We start from the raw sequence: 22,714 nt of genomic DNA on the forward strand, positions 1-22,714 counted from the left end.
GGGAATGGATGGTTTCATTGACATGAGAGAACAGGCAGTGATGCTGTGAAACCAGATGGATGATGCTCAGCCTGGCCATGTGCCTCAGAGCTGTTTGCTCGAGGAAGCCAAGTGTGGTTGTGGGTTTGCTCAGAGCTAAGTTACTATATTTTACCAAAGTAATTATCAATGTCCGTCTTTCATTGAACCTCTTTTCCAGTTCGTAATGTGAGGAGTTTGATATTGGGATGGGAAGGTCATGGTTTGATATGGATGTTGGACTGGGAATCAGAAGATCTGGGCTCTCTTCAGGTTGTCAGTCTTATTGTCGGACTTCTTTTCAACATTCCTTTTTTTCAGTTATTTTTTCAATGACGTTTTAAGGCATTTTGAGCTGATAGGTGTAGTGTTCATGTGCAGTAATGCTGACGTGAGTAAGTACGGTGATAATGTAAGGGTTTTTTACATTCCTTATAAATCTCTGATTTCTTTTGTTCCTTCCTTCTTAAAGAGCAATCCATTAATCTAGTAAAGGAGCTGTGTGACGAGGATGTGACTGAGCCTGAAGAAGCCAAATTTGAATGCGAGATATCCATTCCTTCTGTGAAACCTCCCAAGTGGTGTCTACGTGGGGAAGTCTTACAAGCTGGCAGAAACTTGATTATGCAGCAAGAAGGCACCATCCACCGGCTGACCATACCGAAAACCACCACTGATATGACAGGCACCATTCAGTTCTCAATTGGCAAATCAAAATCCACAACCAATCTGCTCGTCAGAGGTAACATATCCTGGCTTGGTTTACATCATGAAGATGAAGAATTAATTAACGTACAGTCTTCCTTCACTGGGGTCTTTGAAATATTGTGTGTGTGTCTGGAGGGTCTGCTCCATTTCCAGTTCAAAGTCGTTGGACACTAAATGAGACAGCTGCATCTCAGTAAAAGATCTGTATGAATAGTTGTGATGTGCTTACTGTTCAGATCTACAGAGCTGACGTTTTGTCCCTGGCTATAGCAAAGAAGTCAAATCAGGTGAAATTAATTGTATTTCTGAACTAGACAAGTGTAAGTTTGGTAGCACCTAAATTTGATGCAGTTTGTCATTGATTTCATCTGAAAGAAAATTCCAGGCTTTTTATCTGCTGTTGTCCCCAGCGTAAGAGTCTTCATTCACATCCTAAAGTACTTGTTAAATGTTCAGCTCACTCTTATTTGAATAAAAGCCTCAACTGGGAGCAATTTAATAGGCACAGGACAAGAGCTGGACCATGCATTTGGTAGATAATATACAGTATTACTTTATAGAAATGTAGTCAATGGCATTCCCTATAGGGAATCGTTTGTTTTATCTTTGGAGTGGTTCAAAGAACCATTGTGAACATGAAATTAATTGGAATGGAATAGATGCAAGAGACTTTCCTCTTCTTCCACTTGTCCTCATCCTTTCTTCTCTTCCACCCCTGCTTTGGAGATTACGATATACAAATCACCAGGAAGTTGGAGGACAAGACAGCTTTGGAACTTCATTCTGTCATCCTGTCCTGTGACTTCAGGCCTTCTGCAAAGGTTGTGAAATGGTTCAAGTGCCACACACCCATCGAGCCCTCTGAGAAGTACAAGATCAAGAGGGATAAGCATTCAGCAGAGCTCAAGATTCTGAAGCTGAAGCCCGATGATGCTGGTGTGTACAAGTGCAAGGCAGGAACTGCAGAGACTGAGGCCACGCTGACAGCTGAAGGTATGAGCAGGGAGGGTGGCCTTTTCCATGTCCTATTTCACCTCAGATTTCTCTTCTTGAGGTTGATTTCTGCCGTTCTCTCCTGCTAACTTTATAAATGTATAATCTTCATTGAGAAGATTACACAAAGATCATCTAGTCCAACCATTCTACCACAGACCAGTATGATTTATAGTAACAGTGGTAACAGTTCACCTTGTTTCCCCACAGGCCGCAATGTAGAAGTGACGAAGCACCTGCAGGATGTGGAAATTGAAGAAGAGAGCTCTGCTGCCTTCTCCTGCGAGCTGTCCCATGATGACGAGGACGTGGAATGGTTCCTGAATGGCAACCTCCTTTACACCAACAATTAGAATGACATCAAGAACGTTGGCAATTGCTGCACACTGACAATGAAGCAGGTTAAGCCTGAAGATGCTGGCACTGTGACAGTGAAGTCAGACAAGGTGTCAGAAAGTGCTGAAGGTGATAGGTGGGTCTGATCACACCCCTCCTGGATGTAAGAGATGCTAAGGAGCTCCAGTTCATTCTATTGTGCAGCAATCCTGCTTCTAAAGCTCACCTCTCTGGGGTCACAAGTCATCAGGGGCTTTCTTCCAGTGGAAGGTTCCATTGCAGCAGATATCAATGAAGGAGGATGGTTTTGGTGTCCTGCCAAAGCATTCCATTGCTTTTTATCATCATTTTACTTAACACAATGAGAGTTACAAGAGCAATTTCTTTTACTGCTTCAGTAACATGCATTGTCAATGCTGTTGTCTCCAAGGATTTATGACTGCAGGGAGAGATCATTCAGTGTGTGTTTTGCCTCTGGAATGACTAATGATCAGGCTGTGAGCAACCCGATCTAGCTGTGAATGTCCCTGTTTATTGCAGGGGAGCTGGGCTAGATGGCCTTTAAGGGTCTCTTCCAATTCTAAGGATACTGTATTACTGCAATTTAGGGCAGTGATGTCTGGAAAATTCCCATTGCTTTTGATGTAAATGTATCTCATTTTGCCATGAAAATCACCAAACACATCAAGAATGTCCTGGAAATGTTTCCTTTCTGAACATCCCTAAAATGGAGAAATGGTTTGAACACCAGTAGGGGTAGGATGGTAACAAATTAGCTAATAGAAACATTTAATTTCCTGTCATAGGCAAAACCCTTTTTCTCACGCAGCATCCTAGAGTTGTCCTCTCTGTTAGGTTTTTCCCTCTGTAGCTCATTGAATCTTCATTCTGCTCCATGGACTGAGCTGCTCTCCTTGTAGTTCTTCCAGAGCAAACCAAGAGATTCATGTCTCTTTTTTTTTATAGCTTTCTGGTAATTCTGAGTGGAGAATGTCTTAGAGAATACATCAGTAAGGCACGCAGCCATGTTCTGCAAATCCTGAGTTACCAGTACTGCTACTCACATCGGTCACAAATGCCTTTTCTCCATATAAACCTCATACTAACCTATCTCTTATCTTCCAGAGCTGAATATTGGCATTACCAAACAGCTGTAAAGCACTGAAATCCAGGAGGGAGAAGACTGTACTTTTGAATGCATTCTGTCCCATGAAAGCATTGATGAGTTCAAGTCGACACTGTATGGAAGCAGAGTGGAAAGTGGTGGGCGATTTAAAGCTTCTAACATGGGTTGGAAATATACTCTCCTTATCAAAAGTGTGACTCCTACTGACGCTGGGGAAGTCGTTTTTATTGCCCGTGGTCTAACCTCCAGAGCCTCTCTGTCTGTGAAAGGTAATGAGATGGGAGAGATTCTGGGGTCTGATTCCTTCAGCTGTCTTCTGATAAGATTGTCATGAGAGCTAACTCATAATATGGTTAAAGTGAATAGCAACCTTCTACTTGAACCTTGAAGCACTGAGAATTTCTCTTAAAAATAAGTAAAAGGAGGCAACATTTTACACAAATGTGAGAACTACCCAAAACACTGGGGTAGTGTTGGAAATGGGCATCTCACTACAGCTTGTTCCGTTACCAGTAAATCAGGAATGATCTGTTGAGGGAACTGTGGGGGCAAATCTCCTCTAAGTATAAGCTGAAGGGATGGCCTTCACATCATCTAGCTGTACAACAAATTCCTATCTAGAACATGTGCATCTGAGAGCATCATCTGAGGCTCCCAGTGTGATCAGTGGAGAGAAGGAAGAGGCAGTTTTCAGACATGGTTCATCATCCTCAATGGGGTAGATTTAAGAGAGAATTAATGGTGCCTGGAATTCTATTGTCTGTACTTTGCAGATTACTGCTGGCTGTAGGATGGCCTCTGTTGCAAGTGCCTCTCTAACTTATCTCCAGCATGTAGATGCGTGTATTTTGAGAGAGGCATCCTACCCTAAGTGTATGTTACTCAAAAAGCATGTTTTCTTTCAGAAAAACCTACTGAGGTAACAAAACAGCTGGAGGATAAGACAGCAGCAGCAGGGCAGGACATCAGCCTGAGCCGTGAGCTGTCGACAACAAATGTGAGCATCAGGTGGTACAAGGATGGCAAAGCAATCAGAAAAAGCCAGAAGTACGACTTGCAGCAGGAGGGAACTGGGGCCATTCTGATCATCCATGACTCTACCGCCAAGGACAGCGGGGAGTACACCTGTGAGACAGTGGACTCTGAAACAAAAGCCAGGGTCACTGTGCAAGGTGAGTTGAAAAGCACACTGGGGATGGCATGTAGAGAAGTCGAGGTAAATATCTGCAGCCTGTGGGTGATGTTTTTCTCTTCTGTTTCCTTGAGCGGGATCAATTCTTAGTTTTCAGAAAATATGGTGGATTAAAATATTTTAGTTAAAATAATCTCTAAACTGAATGATAAATGGCATGAGAAAGCAAAGCTGAGAACTAAGGAAGGCTCCAGAAGAGAAAACAAAGTCCAGTATGGCATATTTAGAGACAGGTGAAGAACCCTTGAGCACACTGAGGAGTACTAGGATACTCTGGAATGTCTCTTGGGCTCCCTACAGCACACATACTTGCTCTGGGGCATGTCTGGATGTCTGTGGAGCTAATTGCAGGGCCCTGAAAAACCTCTGGGGCACATTAGGGGGCACTGGCTTTCATGTGAGTGTTCCCAGGTTCCCAGAAGTCAACAGGGAAGCCTTTAGAGACCCCTTGGGAAGACTCAGTGGGGCCCTAGAGTGATGTAGCAGCTTGTGTTGGTTGCATCTGCTTGGCAGGGAAGCGATTTCCCTGGTGGGAGCTGACTGACTGGGAGGTGATTCCCTTGGTTTAATTAATTTAATTACCTGGATTATAATTAAATAACACTGTTCAGCGTTCAATCAAGATTATATTTCAACAAAGTACTTCAGTCATGCATCTGTAGCAGCTTTGCTAAAATATATCAAGTTTACTCAAAATTCCAGTGATGCTCCTAAAGCACTTGAAGTGCATTTGAGGTGGGGAGGGACAAAACAGCTCTGAGAGAATCATCATCAAATCAGAACATGGGAACCGTAACTAATAGCAGAGATTCTGAAAAGAATATTTAAATTTTCAAATTACCTTTTTCTGAAGTTGTATTTCACCAAGTTTCATCAACACTTGGTGAAAACACTGAAAAGCTGACTTGCTATGTTTCTTTTTATAAAAAATCATGTGTTACAATTGAGAAAAGAAGGTATAGCATGGAACATTCTCCAACTAAAGTGCAAAAAACATTTCTTCACAGTTCCAATTAATGTCTTCTGTTTTGTTCAGACTCAATAAATGATGTATTTCACGGTACATCACATGGGAATATAAGAAGACTATTCAGAGCAGGAGCTGCAGAGGCAAGATGAACGGCATGGGAAGGTAAGGCCAGGAACCAAGGACACAGCTTTTGTGTCACTCAGCCACCTGTGGCAGAGGTCAGGATTTCAGCAGGGATTTCTGCAGACGTTCCTTGAACACCCCCAGGGTGGGTGACTCCACCACCTCCCTGGGCAGTCCATTCCAGTGCCTGGACACCCTTTCTGAGAAGTAATATTTCCTAATGTCCAGCCTGAACCTCCCCTGCCACAGCTTGAAACCATTCCCTCTAGTTCTATCAGTAATGACATGAGAGAAGAGATCGACCCCCAGCTCACTGCAACTTCCCTTCAGGAAGTTATAGAGAGCAATGAGGTCTCCCCTGAGCCATTTCTTCTCCAGGCTGGACATTCCCGTCTCCTGCAGCCACTGCTCATATGGCCCCATTGTGCTCCAGACCCCTCACCAGCTTTGTTGCCCTTCTTTGAACACGTTCCAATGCCTCAGTGTCTTTTTCTCAGTGAGGGGCCACAAACTGGACACAGAATTCGAGTTGTAGCCTCACCAGTGCTGGGTACAGGGGGACAGTCACCTCTCTGCTCCTGCTGGCATCACTGTTTCTGATGCAAAATGTATGTAAGTGTCACATGTGTGACATCCTTTTTGATGGAGTTCTGTGACTGGAGTTCAATGGATTTGAGAGCTGACTTGAAGCCTGTGGGCATCATCCAGGAGTTGGGGTGAGAGGATGAGGCGTAGGAACAGGAACCTCTTTGGTCGTTCTTAACTCCCAACTTTTTGGTCAGGAATCTCTGTGTGTTTCTTTATCATGTAAAGAACAGAGTCATTGTGCAGCTTGTGAATGAATTGATTCACGCCTGCTGATTGGTGCTGTTCTCTACAGGGAGCTGCAATGGAAATGGACACTTGTGGTCCACTGTCCAGCCCCCTCCCGTGTTGGATTTTCTGGGCTTTGAGACACGTCTTCCAGATGCACTTTGTGTTATTTCTGATGTGTGACCTGTTGAGCTCCAGCCCCAAAGGAGGATTCAAGTACTACCACCGCAGTCCATTGGGACTGTAGTATTTCTTGCTAAACAGAATTCGTGTGCACCCGTGTCTTTCGTCTGCACAAAGGATCTTGTAATCATCTCTGTCTGTGTTTCTTTTAGACCCAGAGATGGAGCAGAGAGGAACACAGACTTGGGTGGATCTTCATTCAGGAGCAGGGACACGTCATGCTCATCTGAGGTGTCTGGCTGACAACAAGAGCAGAGAGGTAAGTTTCATAGGGTCGCGTGCCCATTTTATTTTATTTTTAATTCATGATGCATAGAGGCGTTCCCCAGACAAAGTGAGCATTTCTCAACTGGACTTTCTAGAAATGAGCTAGGCAGTGAAAATGGGTTTGAAGCATTCCTAAGAGCCCCGCAAGAGAATGCTGAGAGTTAATCTGGCACCCTCCTTTGGAAACGTCCGGTGTCTGTCATCTCTTCAGCTGTGCCCTAACACCTCCCATTGCGCTGCCACACCAGGATAGAATTCCAAGCCCACACTGAGTCCTGGAATGTTGTGGTGCCGTGTTGGAATCAGATGTGACCACGTGGTCTTGGCTCCCCGCCTTGTGGGGGGTCATGGTGGACCAGGCTGTTGGCCGTTGGTGATGTCATAAGCGGCTGGAATGAGGGGAGGAGCGGTGCGTTCTGTGTTCCTTTGTGGGTGAGCTAGTGGTCGGAGTGGTTGGTTGCGTTGTGATTCTTGTGCCTTTAGTGCCTTTAGTGCCGTTAGTTAGTTAGTTCTGTTAGTTAGTTAGTTCTGTTTGTTAGTTAGTTCTGTTTGTTAGTTAGTGCCTTTAGTTAGTTAGTGACTTTAGTTAGTTAGTGCATTTAGTTAGTGCCGTTAGTTAGTTCCTTTATTGACTTTTTCTTCACACCATCGTGTGCAGCAGCTTGTAGGTAAGCTGAGCTGGTGTGGGATGGATGGGTGGGCAGTGAGGTGTTGAGAACTGCTGGCTGTCGGAGCTCACAGCACCGTATTGCTTACTCTTGACCATCAGACGTAATTTTCCCCTGGTACACACGTTCCAAAGGGGGTATCAGTAATGTTGGCACCTGTCCCTTGCTTCTTCCATTGTCTTTGCTCAGTAGTGGAAGCATTGTAAAGTTGCTGGGTGGACAGGTATCACATAGCCTGAGACTCAGCATGTCTTGCAGCAAGTGGATGGGACGGTTGTGCTGTGTTATTCCATGACTGTCTTAGCCCTGCTCACTGACCTGCTCTTTCTCTCTCCTCTCCTCTCCTCACCTTCCGCCCACTGCCTCGGTGCAGCTTTTGCTCTCATATCATCTGAGCAAAGCGACAAGGAACTGCTGCAGATAGCTTGAGGTGATCTCACTGCCAGGTACGTGCCATGTTTTGTCCCCCCGCATGGTTTTGCCGCAGGGTATGCGCGGGTAGCTCTGAAGAAGTCTGTCCATACTGTGCTGTGTGAATAGAGAAAACAGAAGTGTGTTTCTGCTCTGTTCCAGAGTCTTCACACTTGCTGTGATGGGCGTCGCGTGCAGTGGGATCAGCCAGGAACCTGAGGTGGCGGCGACGGAGGTACAGTATGAAGCTCTGTCTGGTCTTTGTTCCCTGTGTTGAGCCATTAGAAGGAGCTGCAGATGTACTCTCCTGCAGGAAAGAACGGGCCAAAAAGGGCCTGGCCAGCTGTCTGCGCCAGTGCCATTGCTGATTAGTCTGGGTAGAGAGAGATGCATCTTTGCATGGCCTGGCAATGCACGCCAGAAAGGGAAATAACTGTGATGAGATGTGCAGCTCCTTCTGAAGTGCTCCTGATAAGGATAGAGCGCATTTGCTGCAGCTTTCTCTGCAGATGTGCTCCTCACCTTGAAATCCTCCTGGTTTGTCCTCAGCTCCTGACCACGGTCTGTTCTCTGTTTTGCAGGCTGATAACATGCGGAAGCCGCAGCTGGAGCGTGCTGTGTCATCGATTAACGTTCCAGCGATTGCGGCAGCCCATGTTATTAAGTCCTACGTCGCCCAGGGGCCGGGTGAGCTCTCCGTGGAGGTAAGCAGTTACCGGTGTTCCTTGTTGTCATGCATAGAAGAAGGCAGTTGTTTGAGCTGTGTTTTCCTACCAGATTTGCTGAATGTGGGATTTATGTTTCAATCTCTTGCAGGTTGGAGATTTGGTGAGCATTATTGATATGCCACCAAAGGAGCAGAGCCCCTTTTGGAGAGGCAAGCGTGGCTTTGAGGTAGGTACACGTTTCCGACTAGAGAGCACAACTTGAGTAGAGTCGGGAATCTCAGGTTGGAGCTGCTCTGCCTGCACAGGATGTCTGCTGGATGCAAACGGTTGCCCTGTGTCGGTTTCAGAGGACCTTCCCTTTGGCTTTGGGCTTGCGCTAATACCCACCTGTCTTTTGTTCTTATTACAGGTTGGGCTTTTCCCTGGTGAGTGCGCGGAACTCATCAGTGGAAAAGTTCCTGAGTCCCTACTCAATTCATTGCCAAAGCCTGGTACGTATTTTACATTTCACAATGCGGGTTAGTAAAATGGGGTCAGAATGTGGCTTTAAGGGGGTTCATTAATGCCCAAGTACAGCAAGCTTAGCAAGAGGACTGCATTAAGCTCCTTGGGCACCTCCAGAGATAGGGAAAATCTCTTCTTGAGTGTCCTTGTTGGGAATGCTCTTCCCGTTGTTACATGCTCTGTTGAATGCATTATGTTTGGCCTCGTCCAACCGATCCAAGCCTGAAATGAACTGGTTTCTTTGTTTTGTTGTGCAGTGCCAAGGAGACGGGGCAAGCTCATCCCCTTCCTTCGCTCCCTGGTGAAGGCCCGCCCCAGGAGAGCGACGGAGCCGGAGCTGAAGAAGGAAGGGGTGTTTGGGTGTGACCTGGGGGAGCACCTTCTGCGCTCTGGCCGTGATGGTAAGGAACAGCCCATTCCTGAGATCTTGCTCCTTTGGGCAAGTTGAGCTAACTGCTGGCTCTTGTTCTGTAGTCCCCCAGGTCCTGCAGAGCAGTGCTCAATTCATTGAGCTTCATGGCGTAGTGCAGGGGATATACCGCCTGTCTGGTGTCAAGTCCAAGATCCAGCGACTACGGTAAGAGTGCTGCGACTGACACAGCTGTCAGTAGGGGCACGTGCCATGCTGCGGGCGTTCAGAGGAACCCCTTCCTTTTCTTGACTGTATTTTATGTGGCTTTGGACTTGTTTTCGTCTTTCTCAAAGCCCTCTGCCCAATTCTGTGTCTTTCTGTGCAGCCATGAATTCGATACAGAGCAGATTCCCGAGCTCAGCGTCCAAGACATTCACAGCGTGAGCTCCCTGTGCAAAATGTATTTCAGGGAGCTCCCAAACCCGCTGCTGACCGAGGAGCTGTATGACAAGTTCTTGGTAAGCTCAGGGCAATGTCTTGGAAATGACACGTACCTGTTCCCTGTGCATCCTGGCTAGTGGTTGCAGCAGTGCCCCAGCTCTGAGGTCTTCTTTCTGTTAGCCCCATGAGGCATGTCTTTGCCACATCCTGCCTCTCACTGATGGCACTTGTGGTGGTGCCAGGAGGTGCTTATTTAAGGTATTCACCTTGCTTGTGAGAATTCCCTTTCCTTTGCTGTTCCCCAACTATTGGTAGAATGGGGTTAATAGCATCTTGGAGACAAATGCCTGCTGCAAGGAGCTGCGCTGCGCAGTCAGGCTGTTAAGCCCCCCAGAGCTTGCACTGCTTGGCCTTGATGGCACAGGCTGCGTGCTGCTGTGTTCCCCTGATGCCTCTTGGAAGGCATCGAGTCTGCCTCGGTGCTGACCACCAGCGCAATGTCCCCATGGTTCACAAACCTGTGGCAGCTCTCCAGCCTGACTGGTGTCTGACTCCGTTCCTGCCTTTTTCCAGGACGCTGCTGGTGCTGCAGAGGAGGAGCGCGTGCAGAGAATGAAGGACACCATCCAGCAGCTGCCCGCTCCTCACTACAGGTCAGTGCTGCACTTGGTCTGCTGAGCTGGATGAAGTTATGTTTGTTTTGTGCACTGCGGCACGGCTTGCTATTTGGTGGTTAACATCTGCCCCTCTTGTTTTCCAGGACCCTCGAGTACCTTATGAGACACCTGGCGACTCTGGCCGGGAACTGCTCCGACACCAGCATGGACGCTAAGAACTTAGCGATTGTGTGGGCTCCAAACCTCTTAAGGTAAACTTCTTTTTCCGTTTCAACACGATGCTTAGTTCTGCTCTCCTCCATCCCCAGGGACACAATTTCGAGATGACAGTTTCTACTCACTTGTTTAGCTGGGACTTCTGTGTCCCTGATCATCCAGGAGAATTTCGTTAGTGGCATCGCTGTTTGCCCACTGCGGAAGTCTCCAGTGCCCAGCTTGACAGTTTTTGGCTACAGAAATTCAGACTTGGGGAAATGATCTTGGGGAAATGACTTGTAAGATCTGCCTTTTCTTCAGATCCCAGCAGAGCCCTTCTGCCTGCTCCAGCAATGAAGCTGCCTGCATGGAGCTGCAGACGCAGACAGATGTGGTCGAGTTAATGATCAGCCACACAGATGTCCTTTTCTGCTCCGAATCCACACGAGCCGTGGGAGAGGGTGAGTGTCTTCCTCCATTAGCTTGATCTGACACCTTGATCCAATCCAGGCCTTCTCCAAAACCTTTAAAAATGCTTTTGCTGTCGAGGAGACAACAGGCTTCAGGGTTTAAATTTGAATATGGCCCTCTGTTTGGATCCGTAGTGTGTCTAAAACCAAACCTTCCATGTAGAGAACTGTCACTGCTGTTAAGATGTTTTGCAAGCAGGTGAAGCTTGATTGAATTGTGGCAGCAAATCTTTCTGAAATCCCAGCCCCTGAGTTTTTCTAGGGTTTTTGTTTGCCTGTTTCAGTATAGTGAGTTGCTCTTAATTGTGGCTGTTTCCTTTGCCACGAGCATACCTCTGAGCACATGGTTATTTTGAGCTCCTCTTCTTCCTGTGTCTCGGATAAGCAAGTCTGAGAGAAATGCTGAACTGGGATGGCTGTGCTGCTGCTTTCTGATCCTCTGTCTTACCTGTGGTTTTCCCTTGCAGGGCACAGTTCTCTGGGCGGGTCCATGTCTGTGTGTGTGTCTCCTCCTGCCATGAATCTGCTCACAGTGCAGGAGGCTCAGGCCCAGAGACGTGGCCAGAGCAGCTCTCCCACTCTGACACGGAGCAGGGACATCGAGATGGAGGATGACTCCACAGCTGTACCGAGCGGATTCCACACAGTCATTAATTTTCCATCTGAAAGGTAAAGAGGACTTCGCTTTCCAGCTGCTAACATCATTTGTTTGGTTTGTCTTATTGGTTTATTTTTTGTCCATTATATATAATGTAGCCTGCCAACTCCTGTCCTGTCTGGCTGTGGAGCCTTTGCTTACATGCTCTTCATGTTGCTCGAAATGGTGGAGAGGAATGTAGCCAGCAGGACTTGAGGGCTGAGCTGTAGGAATGGAAGCATCCTCTGCTGTTTGAAACAGAGCACGTTTCTAAGCTGTGTTTCAGCTGAAAGCAGGCAGTGCCAGGAATATGGAACTGTTGGCAGGGGCTCGGTGCAGCTCTTCCCTCACCCTGCACCACGACTGACAGCATGCTCTGTTTTCTCTCTCCAGACCAAGCTGTCCAAGAAGAAGGATGGAGTCACCAGCATGCAGTTGGTGTTCTTGCTTGTGCCTGCGCAGACCATCAGCAGTGGATGAACACCAACTGCAGAGCAATGCCAGGGAGCCATCAGAAACAGATGTCGTGCTCCTGGCAGGTAAGCGAGCAAATCCAGCAAAAACAAATCCAGCAAAAACACTGCTTGTCAGCAACACAGGTAGAATTCATGCTTTCAGTGGGCTTGTACCTCCTCCTAGCATTCAAGCCTGTGCCTGTCATCTTCAGTTGACCCCTGTCTTTCCCAAATGAGTCTCTTGTCAACACAAGAGCTGGACATGCACGAGTATCACTTTGAAGACAGTGACACTGTTACTAGAAGCCTGTTTGCTTCTGCCCACCACCAATACATAGCCAAATGGCAAGAACCTCCTTCATGATTCATCCTGTGAACGTTCGACACTAACCACTGTGCATCTACTTCTTCCTAGGTGACTCCAGCCCTTGTGTAAGCCAAAGACGCAGGACATATGATGATGCAGCATCCTGTGCTTCCATCAATATAGAGCTGTTAGGAAGCACAGGATGCTGCAGTTCAAAGGACAACATTCTATGTGAATGCATCATTGGAGAGGAGAATATCATCCAGCTTCAAGCCATAATTCATGCTATCCCTGATGAAGCTGCTGACCTGAGCCTGCCAGACACCTCAGACACCAGCATGGATTGTGACCCAGTGCCATTTGAGGACACACCAGCACAAGCAGAGCCCGAGTCCCTCAACAGCAGCACCACCAGGCAGGCTCAGGTCAGCGTCACTGAGGAGAAGCCGAGCATCACACAGGAGGGTGTAGAATCAGGCCACGAGTCCCAGACTACAGGCAGCAGCATCGTCTCTGAGCCACTCTCTCCATAACAACGTAGGATTGGTTCCATCTGAAAGCCTGGACCACTCACGCCCTCCTTTGTCTCATTGAATAAAGGCACGCTCGTGCTCAATCAATACTTTGGCTGCATTCCGAGTCTTCATTCGCAGAGATTGGGGTGAGTGCAAGAAACATCAAGGCAGCTCAGCTTGCAACGCTCTGGCTGTGGGGTGCGTGCAGGGACACTGTAACCATACAGGGAAAGGCTTCCACTGCTTCCTAAAGCTGTAGTCCAGCCCTGCTACTGCTCTGTGGCACAAAGCCCTGAGGGATGTTCCATATTGTTAACCTAAGTGAAGCCAGCTTCATGCACTGTGTTTTGTTGTTGCTGGGTGTGAGGGGGATGCGCCTTGGTGAGAAGATGAGCATTGCTGGATCTGCCACGAGTGTCCCTTCTGCCTCTAAGAATATGTCCTAACTAGGATGTGAACACTGCTGGCACTTCCTCATTGCACGTGCTTGGAGGATCTTCAGTTCTTGCACATTCAGGATGTCTGTCAGTGACTACGAGGAAATTCTCAAGTACTAGGAATTCCATGAAACAGTTGGAACGGGTAAGTGTCATCTTTGTACAGAAACAGCACGCCTAACAGTCTGTCTCACCACTCTAGAATTAATCTGAGAATAGATTAACAGCTCTTGTCAGTTCTCTAAGTCAGGTTTCATTTGGATAAACTTGAAATGGAATTTTTGAAACCAGTTAGAAATTGATGGTGCTGATTACCTCTTCCTCTAAGTAAAGCATTACGCATTTTCTGTTGGGAGAGAAAGTTACAGTACTCCACTCCATTCCAGTGGATTGCAGGAGAGAATTGAAGGGGGAAAAAAAAACACAAAGTAGAACTCATGGGTTGAGATAGAATTATTTACTGAGACAGAGAAAAGGATAATAGTTATGATGAATGCAAAAGCAATTGCTCACTACCTACCAATCAGTGTCCAGTTAGCCTCCTAGTAGTGGAAGAGATTTTCATGAAGTTCTACCCCCTTCAAAACTCCTTCCACAATATGTCATATAGTATGGAATATCCTTTGGCCAGTTTAAGTCAGCTGTCCTAGTTCTGTTCCTTCTCACTTCCTTGGGCTCTCAGCTGAGATTGACTGTGGCTCTGTACAACGCTGCCTGGCAGCAACTGTAAGCATCACTGCGCTATCTCCATTGTTTCTCTAGAATGAAAATGTAGTATTATATCAGATACTGAAAAAAATAATTCAGTCCCAGCTGAAACTCAGATATCCTTCATTGTCTTGTGCTTAGGATTCTTTCTTTACAGGAAATGTTAGATATTTATTGCTATGTGGTACTGTATTCTGTAGCTGAGTTGGATTTTGTTATCCTTGAAGAAGTATCTTCCTCTGAAAGGGGAGTAAAACATGATGCTCCTAATGAGCGGAGCAGAGACACAGATCTGATCTGAGTGTTGGTTTCACATTTTTGTGATGCTCTTTGCTGCAGTTTGTATCTAGAGAGAAGCCCTTGTGGTGTCAGTCTGTTGTGTAACCTGCTCTAGTTTTGTGCCTCAACGAAGAGTGATCCTTTAAACAAATGGTGGCTGTACAGAGGGTATGGGGTGAGATGCATTCCTCTGGCCCCATCCAATGGATTTTCTGTCACTGAAGTCTTGAAGCACAGGTTAGGTACTGGAAGGCTTGAATATTTCCTCACCAATAGGTTAGAGCATGGCATTTTTAAAGCTGCTGGTATCTCTCAGTAAAGCAAATAATTACAGCACGAGCATTTTCCTAGGCATCTTATGAAATCCCTCTATCTAAGGAACCTTTCCCCTCTGAAAAATGAATCATTGTCTGTATGTTTTAGAAGCAACTGGCTTCCATCTGAGAAGCTGATGGATTTATGGGCTTGGACAGGAACTGGGTGTGGAGGTGACTTGTAGAGATTTGTGCCTGAACCTGCTGCTCTGGGAATCGTGAGACCAAGTTTCTCAAGAGCTTTTCCCACTCTCATCATCACCTTCTGCGAGGGATGAGGCTGCATGTTCTCTCTGGGTAATAACTTCAGTGCTTGGAAAGCTATTTCCTTCTATCTAGTCTGCTGTTTAGGTGTATGACTGTTTCCTGTCACTATCCCATCGTGACCTGCTGGCCAGAGCCTCAGTCAATCTTCATACGCACCCCCTCTCCCCACCCCGTAGGCATTGAGAAGCTGCCATGAGGTTCTTCTGCACTCTGAACAAACATCTTTCTCCCCAGCTTCTCTTCTCTGAGTGGGAGCTTCAGCCCCCTGCACAGGCTGGAGGTCATCCACAGAACTTGCTTCAGGTTGTTATCCTTCCTGGCCAAAAACAGATACAGTATTGTAGATGTGGTCCAGTGAGTGTTGAAGCAGGAATGACTTGTCCTGGTCTGGTTGTGCTGCTTTTTAATGCAGCTGATGATCTTGTTGTACTTCTTTTCTGTCAGAGCACACTGCTGGCTTGCATTCAGCCTGTGGTCTCTCACCACTTGTCCTCCTAGTCCCCAGGTCCTTTCCAACAGATACAAGCTAGTATTTCCCACCTGGGATATTGGAAGATGGGAACTTGCCAGCAGTCAGTGAAGATCTCTGAGACAGCGAGAGCGAGCGAGCTTTGAGTAGACTGGGAACCACTGTCCACAGCAAGAAATAAGAGAAGAGAAAATATGTTTCCTTTGGATAGAATAAAATGACTTTTGCAGGTGATGTACGGATCCTATGATTGCATATGCTTGAACTGAATTGTTCCTTGATCTTAAAACTGATTTCCAGAAGCCTTTATTAACATGTAAGATGGGTGATGGTAAGAAAGAATGGGAAGACTGCCTTACTGATTCCAAGAGAATTACTTATCCTCAAATGATTATTCCTGGCCAAAGTTAGAGCCTCTCACAGGTAATCGAGACCAACAGGCTGTTGTTGCAGAATCAACAGGCACAATCTAGATGATCAGCTGAGGAAAATAAAGCATCATGCCAAGGGTACTAGATAAGTGAGCAGCTTGAGATCTGCACATACATGTGATACTCGTGGTCTTAAACAATATTTGCTTAGTGAGGTCACATTGAATGAAAGCAAAATCTAAGATGAATGAAAATATACACAGGAGAAGAAGCCTCTGAGGCTTCTGAAGTGTTATGACCAGAAGACATAAACTCTGTTAAAGCAAACGTTTCTCTCTCTTTTTTTGTTCTTCCAGGGAGGCCTTGATTACCGCCTGAACACATGCTGTGGAAGCCCAGCTTATGCAGCACCAGAGCTAATCCAGGGCAAAGCGTCTATTGGCTCAGAGGGATGTAGAGCGGTGTTTGTTTTCCCCTCTTTCCCTTCCCTCTGCACAGAGCATTTCAAGGCAGTGGAGCTCAGGTAGGCTCTCTTGGTTTCCCTTCTGAATTCTGCTAGGTTGCATTGCTTGGTAGCTCTCAGAAGCTTGCCTGCTGCAAGGTTTCCATGTAGTTCTATGCATATACTATTCACAATGGTACCCTTCAAAAAGTACTCCAGGTCAGCTTTTGATTTTTTATATTTAATTATTTTTATTATTTTTAAAATCCTGATTATTTTTTTATTTGATGAGCTGAATAATGCATGTGTCCCAAGTCCTGATAATTGTTTTTGACTTCTTGGTGGCAAAGAAAATTAGTAAGTTTCTTCTCTGAGAAGCTGAACAAGTGAGGTTAACTGACAAAACCAGGGAATGTAAAGACCTCCAAGAGTAATCGTTTTCTCTATACTGGACCATAAAATAAACTCATTTTCCACCACTGGAAGAGTTGTGTGACTGTCTTGAGGCCAGAAAGGTTCCTCATCTAAAATTTACTTAATTATTACTCTTTCTGTATTAACAGAAATATTACAAAGCCTGTCAGCTGACCCGAGGACTGAAGGTTGCTATGGGCTTGTCCTCTTAGCTTACTCTCACAACATCTCCTCTTTCTCCATTCTGTGTTCATCACTTTTGGAATGCTCTTTCGAGTGCGTTGGGTATTTTACACAATCTGTTCGTGCTGATATCTTAGCTTGTTGTCTGTCAATAAACAAAATATATAGTGTTAGGAAATAGGTGTGCCGTTCCTGTAGAAGACCTTTGTCTTTGATTTGCAGGAGCTTGCTTATTTCTGAGTCCATCAAGAGTAGTTTACGTTATTCCAAGGTTACAGGGAAGTCACTGGCAGAAATGAGCCTAATCCCCTTATCGGATCAAAGAAAAACACCAACATTAGATTTAAAAAGAAAATAAAAAGGTGCAATTTTTTATGCTTTTTTTCTCAGTTATTTCTGAAAATAATTTCGTACTGCATGAATGCCTTCTACAAATTTGGTACCATATTTGTGCAGTTTGTTTCTTGTATGTAACAAATCTAATTGAGGGTTTGGGAAGCTATTGATATTTCTTTAATAACATTCATTTGCATTCAAATATATTTGGAGGGGAAAAAAATTTAACCTTGTATTTTGCAATACAGTGGCCTAATAACACTAAGATATACATGCAAAAATATTTTGAGTTAGATATAATGATTCATTTATTTTTTGGCCTCTAGTAACTCTTCTATTTCAAGATCAATGGAATTTCTTTTTCCTTATCTCTTAAGATAATACTTCCTTTTTTCTACCTCACTGGTAAAATTCTTGTACAAGTCATGGTTATTTCTTCTGAACCTGTATACTGCAGCTTCTACCTCCGCTCTGATGAAGATTACTCTATGCATGATAACGCAGACATAGATGCAGATTTCCAGAGTGTGAACACACATTTTTAATCTCAAAACACATTTTCATTGCAGTGGGTGGTACAAAGAATGCAGGGAAGAAAAGTGACACTCATCACTTCTTTGTTGCTTACAGAGTTCTCAAAGGTAGTCCCGAGTGGGTAAGATAGACAACCTGATTAGTTTTCTTTTCACAAAGACTGTCTAATATTCTTTTAGTGTAAGTCAAGTACTTCATCACTAGATGGCAATGTTGTATGAGACTTCGGACTGTGTTTCCAGAAGGATTTAGTGAGACCTGTGGAAGGAGGTGGTGCAATTTGTTCACAAGAAGGAGCAGCCATTTTTGACAAAATTCTTTTATCTCCTTTGAAGTACCTACAGTGGGGGGTCAGAAACGATAATTTTATTCTTTGTCAAGTACAGAGAAAGACTGGAAGAAAGTTCTTAGGAAATTCAGCACATGCAGAAAAATTAAGCACACCTTTCTTGAAGAGATGTATGTTCACACTTCTCTGTCCTTTTTGCAACTCCTTTGTTATTTATTATAAAATAGTTAATGCTCAAAGACATTTGCTAAGTTAAATCAGCTGTAGGCAAGATTTTTGCCAGTTGGGATTTCCCAGTCCAAAACAAACAAACAAATAAATAAATGAAAGTGAGAAAACAGATACTATTTAAGTGATCACCAAAGCTCTGAAATTATAACTTTTACTGATCTTAAGACATCAGCTGATTATATCTTTTATGGGCTTGCATAATTTAAAAAAGTTATTTTACTTTGTCTTGAAGTTTCTTGGCAATTTAATTCTACATGCATAGAATTTTTTTCCAGCTTGCATGGATTATTTTTGAACAGAAGTAGTGTCAGGAAACATTTTGCACTGAAAAATCATTTGAAATTCCTGCCACTTCAATCTACTTGTGTTATCAATTATGCATTATCAGCACAAATGACCTAAGGAGTACTAGTGTGTTCCACAATGTGTCCATAATACTGAGTATGATGTTAAGATTACAGTAAAATAGCTTACTTTTAAAATCTGAATATTAGGAATCTAAGTTGCAGAAATAGGTGAGAACATATTTCATCCAAACCAAAGGCAAAGTCTTACTGTGAAAGCAATTCTAAAGCTCAGTTTTCATGGTGAGAAACATGATTTAATACAGGTACACTTAGTTAAACAGTGCCCACAAAAACACAAAACGTTTCCTTGCATTTCTGATATCTTTTCTCCATGTGCACCCCACAGTTGAAGCTGAAGTAGTCGTAGCATCAGTAAACTGGATGTGGTTTTGTCCTAGTGAGTTCATTCTTGCCTGAGGTGCCCATGCTAGATGACTTCTTGCCTTTGGTACCTCTTTAAACTTACAGTTAATTCTGTCCAACATTTTCCTGTATGGACTCCAGAGGTGCTACCAGTTATGTGTTTGTCTGTACCTCTGAACTTCATCGTTATAATTACAGCAAACTGTAAGATAAGGTTAAATGAAAATTGTCCAGAAACCAGAGAATTACAGTCAGTTCTGAGTGGCTATCTTGCTTTGTACTTCCCAAGTATAGCTTTTCAGACGAGTGCTGTTAGTTCTGTGTTCTGGTTTCAGCTGTTGATAGCACAGTGATGTTTTTGTTAATGCTAAGTGTTGGGAGAGCTCTTGGGACCAAGCCAGTCTTCTTACAGGGGAAGAGCTGCTGCCTTTACAGTACAGGGCAGGGGTTAGGGTAGAGCCAAGACAGCTGGCCTCAATTAAGCAGGGAGTTATTTGATACTACATGACAGCATGCAGAAGGCTATAAATCTGTGGAGGAGTTCACTGGGAAGTGCTTGGTGGATGGTAAGACTTTGCATCACCAATGGGGTGTTGGTCTGCAAAAAGTTATATCGTTAACTGGGTGCTGGTCAGAGGATGGTGAGTAATTGTACAGTTGGTTTGTGTGTATATATATATATATGTATGTATATATATATATTCATGTGTATATATAAATTTTTGTTTCCATTCTCCTTTTCTGACTTAGTGAATAGTTTCAGCTTTCTCTCTCAAGCCACTTGCTGGGGAGTAAGTGAATGGCTGCCTGGCTAGGCTGAGTCATGACAGTCCTTTTGGGGCTGGAGGGGTTGAGATCTGGTCAGAATGTGTTAAAAGTAAATTGCTATAAGAGTTGTATTAGTTTAATAGTTACTGGTCACAATGTTACATTTTTCATTTTCAGAGATCAGTCAGAGCTCTTTCATGGAAACCTGTTATTTGATACCTTACTCACTATATATATGATCCCTGCTGCATTATGTATTATTTCTGAGAGATAAATTAAGGTTATCATTTTTCTGCATGGTATAACACTGACCATGAAGCTAGTCTGGTGTTAGTATTTAGTATTGCAGTCATCTTCAGGCTTGAGGAATCTTGTAGCAGGGTGTGGGAGTGATGAACAGGAGTGTTCAAGCCAGTACACTAATGTTTCTATGCCTACTAAATGTGTTTCAGAATTTGCATAAGATTAAACAACTATTAACAAATCTCTTCTAGGAATCTGCCCTGTAGCTAGATATTTATGAGTGGCAAGGAGTTTGAGATGGTATAGGCAGGCACCTAGAACAAAATCCTGAGAAACTAGTAAAATATTTGGAAAATGTATGCTGCCACTCTGGCATTTCTAGAGAGACACGAATCATTGCAACATGCCTATGCCTACAGAGCCATGTTCAACAGTTCAACACTAGTCAGCACCCTGAAGGGAAAACTGAGTGGTGTGGTTGACTTACAAGAGCAAAGGGATCCCATCCAGTAGGACACAGGCAGGCTTAAAAGGTGAGCCATGCCAACCTCGTGAGATTCAGGTGTGGAGCCCTCAGTACAAAAAAGATATGGAGATTTTGGAAAGGGTCCAGAGGAGGGCCACGAAGATGATCAGGGGGCTGGAGCACCTCCCCTATGAGGACAGGCTGAGGGAGTTGGGTTTGTTCAGCCTGGAGAAGAGAAGGTTGCGGGGTGACCTCATTGCAGCCTTTCAGTACCTGAAGGGAACTTACTCCCAGGAGGGGAGTAAACTCTTTGAAAGGGCTGACAATAGCAGGACTAGGGGAAATGGTTTTAAGTTGAAGGAGGGAAGATTTAGGTTGGATGTTAGGGGAAAGTTCTTTACTAGAAGAGTGGTTAGGCCCTGGAACAGGCTGCCCAGTGAGGTTGTGGATGCCCCGTCCTTGGAGATGTTCAAGATCAGGTTGGATGAGGCCCTGGGCAATCTGATCTAGTAAATGTGTATGTTTGGTGGCCCTGCTAGGCAGGGGGGTTGGAACTACATGATCCTTGAGGTCCCTTCCAACCTGGATAATTCTGTGATTCTGTGATTCTGTGATTCAACAAGACCAATTAGGAAGTCCTGCACATGAGCTGGGGGCAATCCCAAAGATGTAGGTTGGATGGTGAATGGCTTGAAATCAGCCCTGAGAAGGAGGATTTAGGAATGCTGGTGGATAAAAGACTCAACACGACCATCAGTGTGTACTTGCAGCCCAGAAGATCAATGATATGCCATACCTGGCTTGCATCAAAGAAGTGTGGCCAGCAGGTCAAGGGAGGTGATTCTGCCCCTCTGCTCTGCTCTTGTGAGACACCACCTGGGATACTTGCGGGTTCTCAACAAAAGGACACTAAGGTGTTGGAGCAGGTGCTGAGGAGGGCTGCAGAGAGGGTAAGAGGGCTGGAACACCATCCCTAAGAGGATAGGCTTAGATAGTTGGGGATCTTGAGCCTGGGGAAGAGATATCTCAGGGGGAATCTTCCAGCACCTGATGGGGATCTAAAGGAAAGATGGGAAGGGACTTTTTTAAATGGAACTCTTCCATTCAAGGGACTTCCTTACAAGATGGATATGGTCTCAGCTGAAAGATCTTTCCTTCCTTTGCCCCCCAAATTCTGTAGAGTACATGCCATTCTCTCTTAGTTCTGTTTGTATGTCTCTGGCAGAAGACAATTTGAGAGTGTGTTTTATAAGAAATTGTGGAATGAGGAAAGAATATTTGCACCTACTTAATTTGATAAATAATTACGGGGGGAGAAAGAGTAATACTTTAAGACTGAGTTATAATGACTTCGTGTTTATTTTAATACCAATGCAGTCAACTTCTGTCATGAACCTTGCTGTTTTGTAATTTTTCAAAATAGATAAGACCAATTTTGTTCTGTACTTTGTGTAAGGTCCAAAAGAACCTCAAAATTCAGTTTTGGTACATGTCATCACTCTGTGCATTACAAGAGATGCCTCCTACACCTTTTTATGCTTTGTCAATGACACAACTGATTATTCTTTTTTGCTCCATGCAGATAGTCTTGCCAATGCCAGTCATGAATCATAGAATCACTATGTTGGAAAGGACCTACAAGATCTTCTAAGTCCAACCATCCTGCCGTTATCGATGCTGTCACAAAGAATGAAGGCGAGCAACATCCAGATTCTTTCAGTAGAGAAACAAGTAAACAGATTAACTAGTAATCCAGAAGAACAAAATGCTTTTGTTTTTAAAAAATAACAGATCTTTTATATGTTCAGGTAATATTTTGCTCTGGGGAGAAGGAATATGGTACAAAGGATAAAATGTAAAATAACTCACCAGGCTTCTAAAAATGCCCTTTTAAAACTGGAACACATAGCTTTGATAATACACATATGAGCTGAATTTTGCCTCAGAAGTCCTCCTGTACAGCCTTGGAAAAATGTTTATTTTCCTACCATCTGTAACACCTGTTAATGCTTGTTTTTGAGGCTGAGCTGACTTCAAGAATTTTTTATTTTTATTTATTTATTTATTTATTTATTGAGAAAAGCAAGCCTATCGGCTTGAGAAAGAAAGAAACTGGTGTAGGTAGAAGCACACCATGAGAATCTAAAAATAGGTAAACAGAGTTGAAAATAGCCCAACACAAGATCTAGCTGAACAGTGCAGTGTGCTATGTGATCCTGCTCTAGGGTAGGAAACAACAAACATAAACACTGATTATCAGCACTAGCAACATTATCTGTATGGA

General features: G+C 44.4%; 2 protein-coding genes and 1 long non-coding RNA gene across 3 annotated transcripts; all 3 read left to right on the forward strand.

Annotated features, from left to right (window-relative positions):
• Positions 1 to 176: 176 nt before the first annotated feature.
• On the forward strand, positions 177 to 5,754 carry LOC146753528 (obscurin-like). Its single transcript, XM_085530592.1, has 5 exons — positions 177 to 1,719; positions 1,930 to 2,191; positions 3,181 to 3,450; positions 4,087 to 4,353; positions 5,410 to 5,754. The coding sequence occupies exons 1-2, from the start codon at positions 1,386 to 1,388 to the stop codon at positions 2,070 to 2,072; spliced, it is 477 nt and encodes a 158-aa protein (XP_085386718.1). The 5' UTR covers positions 177 to 1,385; the 3' UTR covers positions 2,073 to 2,191; positions 3,181 to 3,450; positions 4,087 to 4,353; positions 5,410 to 5,754.
• Positions 5,755 to 8,393: 2,639 nt separating this feature from the next.
• On the forward strand, positions 8,394 to 13,570 carry LOC146753529 (rho GTPase-activating protein 32-like). The gene is made up of 12 exons (XM_085530593.1): positions 8,394 to 8,512; positions 8,625 to 8,702; positions 8,886 to 8,967; positions 9,238 to 9,381; positions 9,455 to 9,557; positions 9,718 to 9,850; positions 10,347 to 10,426; positions 10,534 to 10,641; positions 10,907 to 11,046; positions 11,523 to 11,724; positions 12,086 to 12,231; positions 12,563 to 13,570. The coding sequence occupies exons 1-12, from the start codon at positions 8,399 to 8,401 to the stop codon at positions 12,985 to 12,987; spliced, it is 1,755 nt and encodes a 584-aa protein (XP_085386719.1). The 5' UTR covers positions 8,394 to 8,398; the 3' UTR covers positions 12,988 to 13,570.
• A 1,749-nt stretch (positions 13,571 to 15,319) lies between these two features.
• LOC146753530 (uncharacterized) lies at positions 15,320 to 22,332 on the forward strand. Its single transcript, XR_014940031.1, has 3 exons — positions 15,320 to 15,673; positions 16,171 to 16,337; positions 22,013 to 22,332. It is a non-coding gene; the product is annotated as an uncharacterized LOC146753530 (long non-coding RNA).
• Positions 22,333 to 22,714: the final 382 nt, after the last annotated feature.

The sequence above is a fragment of the Coturnix japonica genome, chromosome Z (assembly GCF_054131305.1).
Source record: "Coturnix japonica strain WE chromosome Z, WE-NBRP24, whole genome shotgun sequence".
Lineage (NCBI taxonomy): Eukaryota > Metazoa > Chordata > Aves > Galliformes > Phasianidae > Coturnix > Coturnix japonica.

Bases quoted from the DNA above. Each gene is read 5' to 3' on its own strand.
- LOC146753528 (XM_085530592.1), top strand. From the start codon at position 1,386: ATGCAAGAGACTTTCCTCTTCTTCCACTTGTCCTCATCCTTTCTTCTC. The intron at 1,720-1,929 runs GTATGAGCAGGG...GTTTCCCCACAG, and splicing joins GGCCACGCTGACAGCTGAAG to GCCGCAATGTAGAAGTGACG.
- LOC146753529 (XM_085530593.1), top strand. From the start codon at position 8,399: ATGCGGAAGCCGCAGCTGGAGCGTGCTGTGTCATCGATTAACGTTCCA. The intron at 8,703-8,885 runs GTAGGTACACGT...TTCTTATTACAG, and splicing joins GAGGCAAGCGTGGCTTTGAG to GTTGGGCTTTTCCCTGGTGA. The intron at 9,851-10,346 runs GTAAGCTCAGGG...GCCTTTTTCCAG, and splicing joins AGCTGTATGACAAGTTCTTG to GACGCTGCTGGTGCTGCAGA.